At 54.0% G+C, this 19,148-nt stretch overlaps 1 protein-coding gene across 8 annotated transcripts in view; it reads right to left on the minus strand.

The window, feature by feature from the left end:
- Positions 1-2,327: 2,327 nt before the first annotated feature.
- ARHGEF10L (Rho guanine nucleotide exchange factor 10 like) overlaps positions 2,328-19,148 on the minus strand; it is a 143,424-nt gene continuing 126,603 nt past the window's right edge. For all 8 annotated transcript variants that reach the window (XM_060621160.3, XM_060621158.3, XM_060621163.3 and 5 more), the window contains 3 exons: positions 11,651-11,825; positions 4,574-4,696; positions 2,328-3,425 (listed from right to left, as the gene is read on the minus strand). In XM_060621160.3, the coding sequence (XP_060477143.3) occupies positions 2,893-3,425; positions 4,574-4,696; positions 11,651-11,825 (831 nt within the window). In that variant the 3' untranslated portion in view covers positions 2,328-2,892. The remainder of the gene's footprint in view (positions 3,426-4,573; positions 4,697-11,650; positions 11,826-19,148) is intronic.

Consider the following 19,148-nt stretch of genomic DNA (forward strand, 5'->3'; position numbering starts at 1 on the left):
AGCGAGGGCCTCTCTCCCTCCCATGCCAGGCACGTCCTCGACGTGTTTCCACATCTCTGGAGCTGCCAGACGCCCCCAGCCCACCCTCGCTCTGTTGTCAGAGACTCTGGAGAAGGGCTGTTGACTGATATGATAATTTCGCCGTGGAGCTAAGTCAGTCACTGAGGATCTCCCGGGTCCCCTTCAGCTGAGCGTTCTGTAGGGCTAGGATCTAACAGGCCCGCAGAGCTCCCAGACGCCCACTCCTGCACAGAAGGGGGACTTCTTAATAAGACAGTCTGCCTCAAATCGTTTGGAACAAGGCAGGCTGCGGTGATGTAAGGGATAATCGCAACGCTGCTGTTGGAGGATGTCCCGGGTGCTTTCCACGGACTCGTTACCGCTTGTCCTCGGCAATTTCCTGAAGCGTCGTCGCCCCCGGTTTAGAGGTGAGGATTCTGAGGCCTGGAGGCGAAGGGACGGGCTTAAGGACACACGACAGGCCTTTCATGGAGCGGGACTGGAACACAGGCCTGCCAGATCCTAGCCCCCAGGCTTGGTCACCGGCCCAAGCGGCCGCAACTTACCGGTCGATCGCTGTCCTAGGAAACGTCTCAACCAGCATTTGACTAACGGGATCAAGGCCCCCCCATGGGAGCCCCACCCGGACAGCATTCAGTAAGCAGCTGAGGCGCAGTGCACCTGATTTCCTCTCCCACCAGCAGGGGGCAGGACAGTGGTGAGTCTCCCTTGGATACTAAATGGGAAACTGAGGCTGAGAGAAGATGGCCTCGTCTGGAACGGAACGTCCGGCGTCCTGAATGGCCAGCGTCCACGGCCACGCTTCCTGCAGACACGGCTCCCCTCTCCCCCTCCTGGGGACCCACACCGGACCGCTTGCCTGTGGGAACAAACCAACCTCTGCACGCCCACCCTCTGCGCAGGCTGTCCCCTCCTGGAGCCCCCCCCCCCCTTTCGCTGCAGCACCCTCGACCTCCCCTACGCCCTTGGCCGCTGGCACTTACGCTTGCCCCCCACCCAACTGCGCACTGCCTGCGGGCGGAGGTGGCTGAGGCTTGCTCACCTCCGCGGCCCCAGCAACTAACACGGTGCCCGAGGATCTAACAGGAGCTCAAGGGGTTTGCGGAAAGGGGTGAGTGAGTGGCTCCTCCGGTGGGCGAGAGCCCTCCAGGTGGTTAGGGCCCGGCTGCCGTGGCCTCTCCGTGGTGGCTCTTGTCCCCCCGCTTCCCGGGGCGTCCGTGAAAGCCATCGAGCTGCACAGCTGGGTCTGGTTGACAGGTCCGCCTCCCGCCCCCGCTGATCTCTGCTTCCCTCCTCCCCGCCGCCTGGTGCCTGGTGCCGCGAGGCCGGGAAGTGTGAAAGGGAGGATGCACAGGTGGGCGGGTGGTGGGTGGACAGACAGGTGGACAGATGCCAGTGAGGTGGTGGGTGGGGAGACGGAGAAAACACCTCCCTTTCGGGTGGGGGGGATTGGTTTTGTGGCCTTGCCTGCAGGCAGCTCCAGACATCTGAGGATGGAGACTGAGCCAGGAGAAGGAAGCCGGGGCCCCAGGCAGCCCCGCCAGCCAGTCGCGCCCCACAGCCTGGGCTCTGCCACCAGCATCTGGAACTCACCCCTTCCTCCCTCGGCCCCCTCCCTGCCTCGCCCCTTGCCCACAGCAATAGCCCCAGACCCCTATCCCGCACACGGTGAAGCCCTTCGCCTCCCTTCCCTCCCGGGTCAGCAGTGACAGGTGCCAAGGCCGCCTGCCTCCATAGCATTCCAGAGCAGGGACGACAGCCTTGTCTTCAAAAACTGTTCGGAGGGGCCTGGGTGGCTCAGCCGCGTAAGCGTCTGACTTCAGCTCAGGTCACGATCTCGCGGTTCATGAGTTTGAGCCCCGCGTCGGGCTCTCTGCCGTCAGCACGGAACCCACGTCAGATCCTCTGCCCCCCCTTGCCCTTGCCCCTGCTCGCTCGCTCTCGCTCAAAATAAATAAACTTTAAAAAGAAACTATTCAGGAAAGAAGCTCCCAAGAGCCCCTTCTCGAGCAAAAGAGAACTTTCCGGGATGATGGAAATCGTGGGGCTCTCCAAGACGCTTCTCCAAGACGCCCCACCCCGTGGGGCTTCTCCAAGAAACGTGGCTATGGGACTCAGGACCTGTGATTTCATTTCATGTTAATTAATTACACAAATAAAAAGCGACACGTGGCCAATGGCGAGTGCACCGGACGGCTCACTCTAGGGCCTGTGCCACGGCGGGGCCCCCCTGGTTCCGGAACAGCCCTGCCTCCTTCCCTCGTGCCTCCGTCGCACCTCAAAAAACAAAAAGTCAGTGCAAGCACTCACGTTCTTCTTGCCTTTTATTCCAGCATCTCCCAGAGCTCCAATATGTACAGACTTCATTTATACACATAATATACACCATATATACGTATTTATATATATTCACACACCAGCCCACACGCTCTCATACACGCACACGCACACGCCCATCCAGGAGAGGCGCGTGGCCGTCTCTGAGCCCCGCTCGGCCCGGACAAGAGGTGCTGGGCTTGCCAGGCAGTTGTGAGGTTTTGTGTTTGTTTTTTGCTTTTAAAAAGAAGGCCATTTCCTCCAGAGGTATCCTCTCCCTGCACCCAAACCCCTCCCCCAAAACTCTGAAATATTTTTTTTCTTTCTTTCTTTCTTTCTTTCTTTCTTTCTTTCTCTTTCTTTACTTCCTTTCTTTTTCTTTCTTTCTTTCTTTCTTTTTTTTTTTAAAAGGAAGAGGTTCTCCTCTGCTCGGCCAAGGTAGTTCCGGGAGACCCAGGCCCATCCCCACGGTCCCTGGAAGGCGATCAGTGCTCCCGGGAGGACCCCGCATGACTGTCGGTCGCCACGCCCGCGGCTGCGCGCCCCCGGTGGGGGCTATAGCGTCAAGGGCACCTGCCAGATGAGGAGGGCGCTGTCCGTCTCCCCGCACGGGGCTGGCCTCCCGCTGCCGCCCGAGGCGCTGCCGAAGTTGCGGTAGCCTTGCCCCCCGGAGATGATGGCCACTGAGCAGATCTCCTTGCGGTGGGCGTCCCGGGCGCAGGGCCGGCTGCGCACCCAGACATCCGGGTCATCGGCCATCTCGTAGATGGAGCCGTCCTCCTCACTGTGCTCCAGGGCCGAGCCGTCGGCGGGTGCGGGCTCCCGCACGGACAGCAGCGGGCCCGGGAGGTGGGCCGTGGAGCGCAGGCGGTACTGAAGGAGGATGCCCTTCTTGCGGGTCAGCTCTCGGCCCACGCGGCTCGCGGGCGGGGGCTCGTGAGCCTGCCCGTCGGGCTTGTCCTCCTCCGCCCGCGGCCCTTCGGCCTCCTCCTGGTCGCTCCGCAGGATGTCGGGGGCCAAGATGCTGGTAGCCACGGCCAGGAAGGCCACAGGCCCGCAGTGACCGTTGAGCGACACCATGCCTTTCCCTGCAAGAGTGGGGCAGGGAGAAGGGGCCCAGAGGCCCAGCTTTAGAGGAGGCACCCAGACCTCTCTTGGAGAACGTTCTGGGTGGTGTTTTGGTTTTACTAACTTAGGGCTATTTTCTGTGGAGGAGCGGGACAGGGGACCGCAGCGACCTTATCAACCACTTGGGGGGGGGGGGGCATCAGTGTGAAAGCGCCAGCCACACGTCTCCGAGCCGTTGGCTCTGCCCAGAGGACCTTCCCCACCCACCTGCCGCTCCGCCCCATCCCCTAAAGCCCAGCTCGAGCCCCTCCGCAGCACCTCCTTCTACACCCACCCACAGATCGCTGAGCGCCTGCGTCTCTGTGCCCCGCGGGCCCGGAACACCTGCCGGCATAGCACCCGCCACCCCAGACCTCAGCTGCCTCCACCAGACTGTCAGCGCTGGGGGGCAGGGTCTCTGCCCGATACGTCCTGGCAAACCCAAGGACTGACACCGGGGGGAGCAAAATGACCTCTGTGACGGAAACAGGAGATCTTGCATTTAGGAAGAGACTCTTCCTCAGCAGGGAGGGCGGCTCAAGATCCGGCTGGGCTGGTCTACCCTCAGGGCTTCCCCCCTCCCCCTCCCCACCTCAGCCCTCCGGCAGCAGCTGGAGACCTGGAGACCGCTCTGCCATGACTCTCGGAGGCCAAGAGGGGCCCGGGGCTCTGGGGTCCTCCCTGACCCCGCCCTTGTTCTCCTGGCCTCGGTGCCACAGGTCCCGGCAGACCTCCCGCTGCTCCACAGGAACACATTTGCACACGGACCCCATCCCCAGAGGCCCTCAGTTATTTCGGTCTCTGGAGCCTGGACATGTTGAAGCTTCTATGGGGAGGGAGCAGGAAGGGGCCCGGCCACTATTCAGGGGTCCCCACGAATCCTGAAGCCACTGGACCAAGACACGCTATTGTGCCCACTGGCCGGATTAGGAAACTGAGACTAACTCAGAAAGCAGGTGGGAGACAGAGGGGGAGGGGAGGACATAATTCCGCCGTGCCACAGCGCCACCTGTGGTGACAGAGGACATTGGAGAATGATGCCTAAACACCTGGGCACGAGACACGCCCTCCCCGGCCACCTGCAGCTGACTGTCCCAGGCCCTGCCCAGACGGGCTCCCAGAGCCTCACCTGTGATCTTGGGGATGCCTTCCAGCCGAGGCACAGGCAGCAGGACGATAACACCCTGGTCGGTGCCCACCCAGAGCAGACCCTGGCAGATCAGGAGGCTGGTGACACACAGGTGCTTTTGGCCTGTGGAGAGAGAAGCCAGCGTGAGCCGCACAGCCTCCCCCGGGGACGGCAGTGGGCTCTGGGGGCTTCGAGGTGAGGAAACGGCTCCTCCTGTGAGACCGGCAGGAAGCTGGATGGGGCTGTGGTCAGGACATGGGCTTGGGAGGCTGACCTGGCTGGATCCCCCAGCTGAGTGCCCCTCTACCCAGCCTGTTTCCACCCGGGGAAAGTGGGACTGCCCGAGGAGGCAAGGGGGTTGAGCCACTGGCCACGGAGCTGGCCCGTGGGGGCCCTCCGCGGCCAGGTGGGGAGCAAAGACAGGGTTTGAGGGCGACGCCGATGTTGGCGCACATGGGATGCCTGGGAAGGGAGCCGGCGTGGACGCAGAAGCGAGGCGAGTCGGCAGTCTGCCGCAGTCCCTCGGTCTCCAGCCCAGGCCTGTCCTTCCGCCCACACGGGCCATTCCCCGGGAGAAGGCACAGCGCACCTGGCAGCCCCTGGCCTGACGTGCCAGGAACCAGCACATTACTGATGGCGGTCCAGATTAGCGCTTGACCGTCCCCCTGGTGCCGTCTCTTCGTTTCATCAAGAATGCGGTGGCAGGGACAGTGCGGGGGTCCCTCTGCCCTTTACAGGCAGGAAGCGCAGCATGAGCCGCGGCCCAGAGCGGGGTCTCCAAGGCCAGGCGCTGGGCTCAAACCCGGGCTCTGCCCCTTCCCAGCTACGTGACCCAGGCCGGTCCCTAAACCCCTCTGTGCCGTGGCTCCCTCACCCGCAAGAGGGGACAATGACGATATTCCACAGCCTCGTCCTGAGGATGAAACGAGTCAACGACTGAGCGGAAATCACCTAACTCAGTGCCCGGCACACGGCACATACAGAAAGGTGCCTTCGGGCCCTACTGCTGTTGCCCTGTTGACGACGACGGTCGCCGGAAAAGGGCACGAGGGACAGGCGGCACCGACGCCCCCCTGCCTTCCTAAAGGGCCGTCTTGCTTCTTGCCCGATTCCTCCTGCCCCCCCGAGAGGGGCCAGCTCTTCCCTAAAAGGAAATTCGAACTCATGCCATGTGCCATGGTGATAACAATGCCACGCGGTGTGTGAAATGACGCTCGGAGCGCCGGTTCGCGGCCTGGGCGTGTCTCAGCACCAACAGCAGGGCCAGGAGGCCCCCAACTGCATTTCTGGCAAGTACCCGGGTGCCACTGGTGCGTGCTGGTCCAGGGACCGCACTCTGGAGTTTCTAAAGCACACAGAAACCCGGTCTGGTCGGACGTAAGCCTTGCCGCGGCCTGGGACACGTGTGAGACACGGATGTTATGCCCGTTTTCCAGATGAGGACAGGAAGGCCCAACGAGGTCACCCCGCCGGTGAGTGCGGGGCAGGGGCAGGGCTCAGGTCTGCTGGTTGCAGTCTGTGCGTCTGTGGCCTCTCCACTCTTGAGCACATTACTGCGGTTCCACGCGGGTAAGGGTACGAGCTCCCTGTGCACGGCAAACAGCCTCCGAGCCGAACGGGGTGGCTCCCCAGGGTTACCCTGTCGGGGTTCACGCGGCACCGTCTAACACAATGGACTCTACCATCACTGACCCACTCACTCGGCACTCCGGGACACGCCAAGCACCTACTACGCGCAGGACTCTGCGCTCAGTGCTGGAAGCACAGTGGGAGCCACGCACGCAAAGTTCTGCTCTTGAGGAGCAAACACTCTAGGACTTTCTGTGATGATGCAAATGTTATGGATCACGCTGTTCAATGCGGCAGCCACTAGCCACAGGTGGCTCGTGGACACGGGCTATGTCGCTGGTGGGATTAAGGCACTGGATTTTTCATTTCATCCGGTTTTCATCGTCATAGCGGCTACCGTATTAGCACAGTCTAGAGAGCGGAAAGAGGAAGTGAAGACATAAACCAGGAACATAAATACCAGGCAGAGGATTCAGATGGGAGCATGGGGCAGGGAGAGAGTGGGCAGGAAGGTTCCTGAGCTTCTGGAAGGATAGGGAAGCAGGCGTGGGGACGTGACTTTCGAAGCACAAGGAGGAGGCAGCCACCCCGAGCCCCGAGCTAAGGCCTGGGGCACAGCATATGCAAAGGCCCCGTGGCAAGAATAAGAGGGTGGCAGGAGCAGGCTACAGCCAGCGCAGCTCGGGGATCGGGGGCGGGGGGGTGGAGCTCAAGACAAGCAGAGAGTGGGTAGGCCAGGGTAAGAGCGGTGACTGTTCATTCTGAAGCTACATTCTGGAAGCTACTAGAAGGTCTGAGGAGAGGCGTGGGTGGCCTGGCTTGGAGGAGCGAGCGCTTTGGCCTCAGTGTGGTGGAGGGCAGGGAGGGAGCAAGCAGACCAGCCAGGCAGAGATGTGGTGGCGAGACGCCGTGGTGGCCTGGAGGACGACAAGAAGCCAGCACGTTCGAGATCCGGTCCGAAGTCGAATGGCAACCCTCTGGCAGACTAGAGCGGGTTGGGAGAGCGGACAGGCGTCGAGGGCAACTCCGAGGTGTTTGGTCTCGAGCAGCCGGGCGCCTGGCAGTGCCTGGGACTCCGACGGGAGGGCGGGCCTGGGGTGGAAGGCCACGCTGCCTCCCGGATACGCGGACGCACGTGGTGGGCCTGGCCACGCGACGCGAACTGAGTCCCACTCGCGGTGCTGATTCAATGCGGGAACGCACACCCCGGGAAGAAGAGCCGGGCCCGTGTCTGGACAACAAGGGCCGTTTCACAAACGGGTCTGGGTGTGTGCAAAGCTGGGGCTCCTGCCCACGCCCACGTCAGCTCAAAACGCGCAGACGCCAACCAGGAGGACGGGCTCCCGGCCGGCGGCGGGTGCTCCCAGCCCCTCCTCACCACCTGGCCCCCGCTTGGCCCTGGTCAGGGTCTCCATCGCCCCATCTCTCTCTCTCTCTCTCTCTCTCGCCGCTTGCTTTCGCAGATGGAAGCCTCGTGAGGGCAGCAGCTCATCTGCACACTCAGAGTTGAGTTGATTCCCCAGCTCGCGGCTCAAGTGCCCTTGGCTCGTGAACAAATGAACGAGCGAGAGCAGAATAGCGAAAAAGGACACGGGTGTGGGTGTCACGCGCGGGGCGTGCGAACTGACAAGTCATTTTCTTTCCCTTCTCTATCAGTGAGTATTATAAACCTGCCTCGCTCAGTTTTATGATTATTGGAAATACACGTGTGTCTGTATAATACACACACACAGTTGGGTGCAGCTCTTAGCCCAGAGTGTACAATCAATAAAAGGAGGCCATTAGGATAACGTCTGTGATTATTAAAAGGACCTAGACTCGTGGCTCAAGATCAGCTCCATCAGAGCCATAAACCCACAAAAATAATTAAGCCCAGAGAGCGAGCAGTGGCAAATTTTTCATCTTGCTGCCTCACCTCCTGTTCCAGGGAACCCTGGGGCCGTGAGCCCAGCAAGAGACGGCTCCCCGATGCCCCCGCATCCTCCCGGCCCCCACTGGACAGCTGAGACCCAGCCGACGAGAGGAGGGCAGCAGGAAACCCAAAGAAGTACCACCAGCATTGAGAAATGACTTCATCTGCAGACCTCATTCTAGGGCCCTTCCTCCTCCCCGTCTGCCTCGAGGAAAAGATCAAGACACTTCACAAACAGTCCGAAAGGAAAAAAAAAAAAAAAATTCTAATGGTGGATAAATATTTTATCACAGAGACTTAATGCAGCAGTGTTCGACTCACCCAAGCCATCTATCTGGAGATATACAACTTTAAAAGGCTCAGGCTCTTGGAGAACATTTTATTAATGACCTGTCTAGTTAGGAGGAGGGGGGGAGTTTAGGTTCAAAAAATGCATTAATACCAGCCGGGTACATGAGAGGAAGAAAGGGGTCGGGGGAAGGAAGCGTGATAAATTTTTAACACGCCCTTAAAAAAGTCCACACTTAGAGGAGGAACAAATTTATTACTAATTATGCAATTATTTCATTTGGTGGTGTGGAGGAAGAAAAAAAATACTTAAAAGCCTTTTAAAAATATTTCTAATAAAGAATTTACGAATCCTGCTCTGTTGTTCTTCCGCCAGGGGCACAGTGTGAAACGGGTCTGAAGCCGCCCTCTCCCTGGGGCAGCTCCGGCCCGGCTCTTCTGGGGTTTGGGGGGTCCTGGCCCCAGCCCCAGGCTCCACGGTGTCGCTGACTAGGAACGGCCTAGCAGAGGAGGCCCAGGGCACTAACCCCTGGGGAAACTAAGCCTCCCCCACCGCCCAGATGTCCCAGGGCCCAGCCCCAGGGAGGTCTGGCCAGCGAGAGGTGGCTTCTGTCTGCTGGACGTAGCAGGTGCAGCCGGAAGGATATGGGCTGGAGAGTGGGGACCGAGCAGGGAGGCACCCTGGGAGATGTGCAGCCCACAGGGCGGGTACGGCGAGGGGCAGGGATGGCCACGAAGATGAGAACAAAGGTGATGCCAGTGAATGACGCTGCCGTGGACCAGGACTCACTCCAGCCAGAGACTATGGGGTGCTGTCCCTGCCCTGCCTCAGGCAAGGCCCAACCTCCCTGGGAGGCAGGGACCGGGGATCCCAGGGGTTCCCCACCCACCCCAGGTCACGGGGCTGGACGGCAGCAGAGCCAGCCTGACTCCAGCTCTGGTCTGCCCTGTGCCCCACGGCCAGGCTCCGACTCAGATCTCGGCCCCTCCGTGTATAGATGGGGCAACTGAGGCCTGGGAATGGGGACGCTGCCCAGTAAGTCTCGGAGAGGCTGCAGTGAGGGGCCTGGCTCCGGCCTCCTGGGCGTGTGACCTTCCAGGAAATCATTTAGGCTCTGGGGCCTCCATTTACCTGGCCCTGACATAATCATAAGATAGCGAACGCCCTTCCTTCTTCAAAGGGTAACTGCAGAGAACAAGTGAGCCAGTGGGTGTGCAGATGCATTTTGAGCTCACGTGGTAAAGCCACAGTTGTGCCCGAGGGGGCTGCGGCTGTCTACCTGCATCCGGGCCTGCCCGCCAGTCCCGCCTCGGACGGCCTGACGGGATGATTCTTTCTCTCCCCTCCTCTGCCCCCAGATGAAGCTGAGGAGATTTAAAAGGCCCACTTATTTTCTTGTTCCACTAACTTGAAGTAATTTAGCTATCAGCATAAATGTGGAAATATTTTTGTGATATAGAGAAGGTTCTATCATAGGTGAAATAGATTTACCTTGTATAATGGCTAAATACTGTGAAATGCAATGAAACTGAAGAAGGAGGGAAGGAAGGGGAGGGAGGAAGGAAAGGGAGGAAGGAAGGAAGGAAGGAAGGAAGGGAGGGAGGAAGGAAGGGAGGGAGGGAAGAAGGAAGGGAAATCAGGGATGAAGGAGGGAGGGAAGGAGGGAAGAACAGGAAAAGAGCCATACCCCAGGTCCCACAGGGCCCACACAGCACACCCTGGGAAGTGTATTATGGCCCTATTTATTCTCCTCACACACCTATCATGCTCCAAGCCCGAGCAAGGTGTCTTCCCATGCCTGAAGGCATTTATCCGGAGCCAGGAAGCCCTCTGTCTAGTCCCACAGACGGACCACAGACCAGCAGGCAGAGAGACCTGCCCAAGCCCCACGGTGGCCGAGCCAGGGCTCTGGCCACCTCTGAAACCAGGTCTTCCCCGTTATGCACCGTGGGACTCTCCCATAGACTCCCGGCCCTGCCTCTGGCCTGCCACGTGACCACGGACAAGCCCCTTCATGGGGTTACGGTGAAACGTGACCCTGTACGTAAAACGCTCGGAACCCAGCTCACTGCAGGGCTTGTGGCAGGCTACTGCCACTGCCCAACGTGGAGCAAGCAACCACCACCCCCTGTCGCCACCAGGCCAGACTCAGGGACCATTGTTGTGCCTGGCCGGGAGGAAGCAGGATCTCTGGGTGTGATCTCTGGGTCCCCTGGCTGGAGTCAGGGACCAGGCCTCTGTGGTAAAACAGAGGCCCCCACGCGGCCCCTTAGGTTTTGGCTAACGTGCTTGTCCTTGGCCCAGCCTCACAGGACGGGGAGATCAGTCCCTCAGCTCAGCACACAGCCACTTCTGGCCTCCACACGGCCCATCTGCTGAGTCCTTGTAACAATTAGCTCCCCACCTGCCATGCCGGGCCCGTGTCCCTGGCCCCAGGGCCCCTCGGCTCTCCCAGCTGCCAAACCTAGCCCAGTTTGGACAGGATGGAGCCTCTACAGCCTCCCAGACCAGTCTATTTGTCTCCTGGGGGCTGGGCCAAGCTCTAAAGCCAGCCCGGGGGTAGGAACGGGCCCTGAGCAGGTGTCTGCCCTGGTTCCCTCCGGCACAGCCTGCAGGGTCTGGGCAGCACCTTGGACAGCAGACGGTAAGGGCGCTGCCTGGAGCCGATTCCACAGAGGCAGATGCGGGAGGAGCAGGGTATTAGGTGAGCTCCAACCTTACTCCTCTCCACTGAGCATCACCAGTAGCTCTGCAGGAGGAAGCAGGGCCCCAAGGGGATGACGTCCAAGCCCTTCGCCCTCCCCCTGCCCCCAAAGCCCAACCAGCAAACTAAGAGAGACAGCTGCCTTTCTTAGAAAAACCTCTAAAGAAATAGACCCCTGTCAGCCTTCTCTCTTGCCCCTCGCCTCATGTTCCGAACGTGATGGGAGGCAGAACTGGGTGTCTGGTCAACCTGAGGGGCGGCAGGTGTAGACGGGCCTGGGTTCCCACCCAGTATGGCTTTTTGGCAGCTTCCTGATCTGGAAGTCTGCTGAATTTGGAGCCTCATTTCCCACGAGGGGTGAGAGGGAAGAGCGACGACAGCAAGAGAGGTTTTGGAACGATGCCCTGAGTTCGAATCCCGACCCTGCGGTCTCCCCTCTCGAAGGCCCAGTTTTTGAGGCCGGCCAAACACTCCTGTGAGGGTTAACAACATGGGCTGACCAGGAGGCACCTCCGCCTGGCCATGGAAGATGCTGCACGGATTCCAGCATGTTCCCCGCACAGGCCCAGGACAGCAGGGCGCGATGCCCAACAGCAGCCTCACCCGGCAGGAGGAAGGTGGTCCTGGTGGCGATGTTGATCTCCTGCAGATGCTCCAGTGTCTCAGTGTGGAAGAGGCGGATGGAGGAACCAGAGGAGAAGGCCATCCAGACGCCGCTACCCGCCTTCACCATGTGCGTCACACTCACGGCCTCGTCCTGATGCGCCTCGAAGCTTTGCTGCGGCACAGAGAGAAGGGTGTTGGGGCTGGGCTGGGCCTGCCAGCCGAGCCTCGGGAGGCCAAGCTAGCTAACCCAGCCTCTGCCTGAACCAGACTCAGGGCTAGAAGGGACCCTCAGAAGCCTAGCAGCGAGTAGTGTGCTGGAAAGTGTTTAACTACTGGTGGAGAATCCTGGTTTGCCCTGTCTGCCGATTCCCATGGTGTAAATATTTCCAACATGGGCCATCTCAAGCTACCCACATGACATCAATGAACAAGGAACTAGGAAAGGGATAACAGACCAAGCTCTAGCGTGCCCCTGTGACACAAGGGAAAGTCAGGGCCAAAAGGCGACACAAGAGGAAGTGGCACCTGATGAATATTATCTAGAGTTACAAAGGCAACAAACGGAACAATCGGGGAAGGGAGGTGGGTCGTGTGAGTCAAATCCTAATCCTTTACATCTCTGCATCTGAATCTTTGCATCTGTGGGGATGCAACACATAATGTCCAAAAACTGACGAGAAACAGCAGGGAGTGGGGTTCAAAATGGTGAAGCAGCAAGATCCTGACCTCACCTCCTCCCACGGACACAATTATCTACACATACGCGTGGAATAATTCCCTCTGAAAGGAACCTGGAAACTGAATGAACTGAGCCTCCACAATAAATATAAAAGGATGGTGTCGAGACCAGATGAGAGGCAGAGACACCGACGCACCAGAGGGAAAAACCCAGCCGTGGCGGGTCACAATCAAGAGGGATATCAAAGGTAGAGAACTTCCCTGAGGAATGAGGAATTCAAGCTCTACATCAGGCACCTCAACCCTTGGACCCTGCACAGGAGAGATGAGCCCCCCAAACACCAGGCTTTGCAAATCAATGGGGATTATATTCAGAGACTCTAGAAAACCGGAAGGAACAGGAAACTTGCTCCTAAGGGGCTTGCACACACTCACTCAACCTGGAAACCAGTTGAAAACGCCAATTTGAAAAAAGCATACACCACTGATAAAGAAGATCCATTTACTACAAACCTTAGAAGGTCTGCCAGAGTGGCAGAAAACAGCAGGGGCTCTGCCCATGCACTGAGATGCTGGTAGGAGCCCTTTTGTCCACCTCAGTCTATCTTACTAACAATGGTACTGGTGGGCGCCATTTTGGAATTCTCCCTGTAACCTACGTGCGCCAGTGGGTGTACTCCACTGAGAATCTTGTCCACCAATGTGCCCCAGTAGACGTGGACATGCCCACAGCCAGGCCAGGAGCCAGCCCCACCTACCAATGTGTCGCAGCCACAGTCCCACCACAACAGGAGGGCACACACAGCCCACAGAGGGGACAGCCCTTGAGCACCTGGCTCTGGAGACCAAGAAGTTTCCACTTCTGGATCCCATACATCCTCCCCTACGTAAGGCCATTCATTTGAGACTGGGAGAGGTCAGTGATTTACCTAAATACATACAGAAAAACACAGAGTAAGGCAAAATGAAGAGACAGAGGAATATGTTCCAAATTAAAAAAAAAAAAAGACAAAACCTTAAAGAAAGAACTAAATGAAACAGAGAGAAGCAATCTACTTGATAAAGAGTTCAAAGTGATGGTCATAAAGATGCTCCCTAAATTCAGGAGAAGGATGGATGAATACAGGGAGAACTTCAACACAGAGAGAGAAAAATAAAAGAAAATACCAAACGGAAATTATAACTGAACTGAAAAATACACGAGAGGGGTCCAACAGCAGACTGGATGAAATACAACAAATCAGCAAGCTGGAAAATAAAGCAATGAAAAACACCCAGGCAGAGCAGCAAAAGGAAAAAAGAATTAAGTAAAGTGAAGACACCTGAAGCAACCTTTGGGACAACATCAAGTGGAATGACATTCACATTATGGGGATCCCAGAAGGCAAAGGGAGAGGGAAAGAGCCAGAAAAAAAGAAATAATGACTGAAAACTCCCCTAACCTGGGGAGGGAATCAGACATCTGGATCCAAGAAACCCGGAGAGTTCTAAACCACATGAACTCGAAGAGAACCACACCAAGATACACTGTAATTAAGATGGTAAAAGTTAAAGGAAGAATCCTGAAAGCAGCAAAGGAAAAACTTGTCAAGTACAAGGAAAACCCCACAAGGCTATCAGTAGATTTCTCAACAGAAACTTTCCAGGTCAGAAACGAGCGGCCTGACACATTTAAAGTGCTGAAAGGAAAAATCTCCCAACCAAGAATTCTCTAACCCAACAAGGTTACCATTCAGAATTGAAGGAGGCATTAAGAGCTTTTCAGATAAGCAAATGCTAAAGGAGTTCTTCACTACCAAACCAGTTCTACAAATACTGCTAAAGGGACTCCTTTAAGCTTAAAAGAAATGGCACTAATCGATAATAAGAAAACATACAAAAGTAAAAATCTCACTGGAATAGGTGAATGTACAGCAAAGGTAATGAGCCAATCACTTATACAGCAAGCATAAAGATGAAAAAATGTAGGGCCGCCTGAGTGGCTCAGTTGGTTAAGCGTCCAACTTCGGCTCAGGTCACGATCTCGTGGTCCGTGAGTTCGAGCCCCGCAGCGGGCTCTGGGCTGACAGCTCAGAGCCTGGAGCCTGCTTCCGATTCTGTGTCTCCCTCTCTCAGCCCCTCCCTTGCTCACGCTCTGTCTCTGTCTCTCAAAAATAAGTAAAAGTGTTTGAAAAAATTTTTTTAAAGATGAAAAGATGGAAGTACTAAAATTAACTAAAATCACAATAATTCACTGAGGGAAAAGCATAAAACAAAAAAATATAAAATGTGTCATCAAACATAAAACATCAAGGGTGGGGAGTAAAAAGGTAAAGCTTTAGAATCTGTTTAAAATTACATTGTTATCAACTTAAAACAGACTGCTATTGCCATAGGAGATTTTACATGAACCTCAAGGTAAGCACAAGGAAAAACTTATAGTAAATACCCAAAAGAAAATGAGAAAGGAACCTAAACATAACAGGAGAAAACCATCAAACCACAAGGGAAGAGAGCAAAAGAAGAAAGGGACAGAACGGGAACTACAAAAACAGCCAGAACACAATTAACAAAATGGCAGTAAGTATACACTTATCAATAATTACTTCAAATGTAAATGGACTGAAAGCTCCAATCAAAAGCCAGAGAGTGGCTGAATGGATACACAGCAAGACCCATCTCTACACTCCCTACGAAGGACTCACTTTGAAGTAAGGACACACACAGACTGAGAGCAAAAGGATGGAAAAAGATATTCCGTGCACAGGGGAATGAAAAGAAAGCTGGGGTAGCAATACTTACACAAAGTAGAGTTGCAAACCAAGCCTGTAATAGACGACAAAGAGGGGCACTACACAAATGATAAAGAGGTCAATCCCAAAGGAGATGTAATTTTTATTAATATATATGCATCCAACAAGGAGCATCAAAATATAGAAAGCAAATCTTAACGGACCTAAATGGAGAAATTGACAGCAACCCAATAATAGTCAGAGACTTTACTACTCCACTTTCCTCAGTGGGCAGATCATCCAAACAAAACCAAAAAATCAATAAGGAAACATCGGCCTTAAATGACACATTAGACCAGATGGACTTAACAGGTATATAGAGAACTTTTCGCCCCAAAGCAGCAGAATACACATTCTTCTTCGCAAGGGCACAGGGAACATTGTCCAGGGTAGATCACATGCTGGGCACAAAAGAAGTCTCAGTAGATTCAAGAAAATTGACATTTTATCAAGCATCTTTTCTAGCCACAGTGGTATGAAACCACAAATTAATTATAAGAAGAAAATGAGGAAAACCACAAGTTAGGAAGACCAAAAAACTATGCTACTGAACAATCAACAGGTCAAAAAAGAAATCAAAGAGGAAATTTTAAAGAATACCTAGAACACTTTTCCAAAGAAGACACCCAGATGGCCAACAGACACATGAAACGATGCTCAACATCGCTCATCATCAGGGAAATATAAACCAGAGCCACACTGAGATACCACCTCACACCAGTCAGAGTGGCTAAAATGAACAAATCAGGAAACTACAGATGCTGGCGAGGATGTGGAGAAAGGGGAACCCTCTTGCACAGTTGGTGGGAATGCACACTGGTGCAGCCACTCTGGAAAACAGTGTGGAGGTTCCTCAAAAAATTAAAAATGGAACTACCCTACGAGCAAGCAATAGCACTGCTAGGAATTTACCCAAGGGATACAGGAGTGCTGATGCATAGGGGCACATGTACCCCTATGTTTTTTTTTTCAATTTTTTTAATGTTTATTTATTTTTGAGAAAGAGAGACACAGAGCATGAGCAGGGGAGGGGCAGAGAGAGGTGGGGAGCAGACTCCAGGCTCTGAGCTGTCAGCACAGAGCCCGACGCGGGGCTCGAACACACGAACCACGAGATCATCATCTGAGCCGAAGTTGGTTGCCTCACCAACTGAGCCACCCAGGTGCCCCACTAGAAAAGAGATTTTAACAGCAATCAAAAACCTCCCAACAAACAAAAGTCCAGGACCAGGAGGCTTCCCTGATGAGTTCTACCAACATTCAAAGAAGACTTAATACCTGCCTTTCCCAAATTCCTCCAAACACTTAAAGGGAAGAAAGCATCCAAACATATTTTACAAGGCCAGCTTCACCCCTGATACCAAAACCAGACATGGACACCACACAAAAAAAGAAAATTACAGGCCAATGTCCTTGATGAACGTAGATGCAAAAATCCTCAACAAAATATTAGCAAGCTGAATCCGACAGTACGTTAAAAGAGCCATACACCATGACCAAGTAGAATTTACTCCAGGCATACAAGGATGTTCAACATCTGCCAATCAATTCATGTGATACAGCACATTAGCAAAATGAAAGGTCAAAATCATATGATCATCTCAATAGATGCAGAAGCATTTGGCAAAATGCAACATCCATTTATGATGTTGAAAAACTCTCAAAACAAGGTGGGTACAAGGGAATGTACCTCAACCTTTAACAAAGGCCGTATATGGGACAGTCCTACAGCTGATAGCATCCTCAATGGAGAAAAGCTAAAAGCTTTTCCTCTAAGAGCAGGAACAAGAGAAGGATGTCCACTCTCACCACTGTTATTCGACATAGTACTAGAAATCCTAGCCACAGCGATGAGGCAAGAAAAGAAATAAATGGCATCCAAATCAGAAAGGAAGAAGTTAAAACTGTCACTATTTGCAGATGACACGATATTGTATGTAGAAAACCTTAAAGACTCCACCCAAAACCCATTACACCTAATAATGAATCTAGTAAAGCTGCAAGAATAAAAAATCAATATACAGACATCTGTGGCATTTCTGTACACTAATCACAGCTTATCAGAAAGAGAAGACAGGACAACAACCCCATTTCCAATTGTTACCAAAAAGAATAAAATACCTAGGGATAAATTTAGCCAAGGAGGGGAAAGACCCGTCCATTGAAAACTCTAAGACGTTAATTAAATAAACTGAAGAAGACACGAATAAATGGAAAGATACTCCATGCTCATGGATGGGAAGAATTAATATTATAAAAATGTCCATTCCAGGGTGCCTGGGTGGCTCGGTCAGTTAAGCATCCGACTCCTGGTTTCAGCTCAGGTCATGATCTCATGGTTTGTGGGTTCAAGCCCCACATCGGGCTCTGCATTGGCAGCACGGAGCCCGCTTGGAATTCTCTCTCCCTCTCTCTCTGTCCCTCCCCCACTGCCTCTCTGTCTAAATAAGCTTTCAAAAAATGTTTAATGTCCACACTACCCAAAGCAATCTACAGATTCAATGCAATCCCTATCCAAATTCCAATGCGTACTTCACAGGACTACAACAGATAATTCTCAAATTTGCATGGAACCACAAAAGACCCCCAATAGCCAAAGCAATCCTGAGAAAGAGACGTAAAACTGGAGGTATCATACTCTCTGATTTCAAAGTACACTACAAAGCTATAATACTCAAAACAGTATTGTTTTTGCATCGGTACAAAAACAGACCCAGGTCAATGGGACAGAACTGAGAGCCTAGAAGTAAACCTGAATAAATAGAACCCATACAACTCAACAACAAAAGCCCCAAACAACCCGATTTAAAAATGGCAGAGGACCTGAATAGGCAAGTCTCCAAAGAAGACTTACAGATGGCCAACAGACACATGAGAAGATTCTCAAGGTCACCAATTATCAGGGAAACGCAAATCAAAACCACAATGAGGCCTCACCTCACACCCGTCAGAATGGCCCCCAGCAAAAAACACAAGGAACAACAGTGTTGGTGAGGATGTTCAGACAAAAGAGCCCTCATGCACTGTTGGTGGGAATGCGCACTGGTGTCACCACCACAGAAAACAGGATGGAGCTTCCTTGAAAAATTAAGAATAAAAATATCGCATGACCTACTTCTGGGTATTTATCCAAAGAATACAAAAACACTAATTCAAAAAGATACTATGCTCACTATGCTCACTAAAGTTGTATTTACAATAGCCAAGAACATGGTAACAGCCTTAAGTGTCCATCGGGAGATGAACGGATAAAGAAGATGTGGTGTGTTTACACAATGGACTATTTACTACTCAGCCATCAAAAGAATGAAATATGCCATTTGCGACAACATGGATGGACCTAGAAGGTATTATGTTAAGTGAGATAAGTCAGACAGGGAAAGCCATCCTGCAGAATTCCACTCATATGTGGAATCTGAAAAACCAACACCGAAACAAATGAAATGAAACAAAACCAAACTCACAGATGCTGAGAACAGATGAGCGGTTACCAGAGGGAAAGGGGGGTCGGGGACGGGCAAAATGTGTGAGAGGTCAACCGTATGGTGACGGAGGGTGAGGCGACTTTGTAGTGTGCACAGTGCCAAACTATAAAGCTGTGCTCCTGAAACTTACGGAATAAAAACAGTTATGGGATGTCAGGCACTTACTATGTTGAAGGCCTCTAACTCTGACTTTGGGTTGGAATTCAAGAAAAGGAAAAAGAAATCGCAGAGCAGACAGATTGGAGCCGGAGGGAAGTTCCTGGCGATTAGAAACAGAACAGGTGCATTTTGTCCCAGGGAGCAGGGCCGGGGTGGGGAGCGGGGAGGCCCCTCAGGAATGAGTGTGCGTGTCAGGGTGCAGCCCGTGGTTAGATGGAGGGGAGAGGTGGGCAGGCGCCGGATCACCCCGGGGCCACCGCCATCCAGTTAGGTGCGGGAGGGGCTAGGCTGGGAAGTGACAGGGTCAGGTTTAGCCCCGAAGGACGTTTGCTTCGCCAGTGAACGTGGTGCTAACACTGCTCGGTTTCTCTGGCCGCAGCCCCGACTCCACCCGGCTCCGAT

Source organism: Panthera onca, chromosome C1 (genome assembly GCF_046562875.1).
Source record: "Panthera onca isolate mPanOnc1 chromosome C1, mPanOnc1 haplotype 2, whole genome shotgun sequence".
Lineage (NCBI taxonomy): Eukaryota > Metazoa > Chordata > Mammalia > Carnivora > Felidae > Panthera > Panthera onca.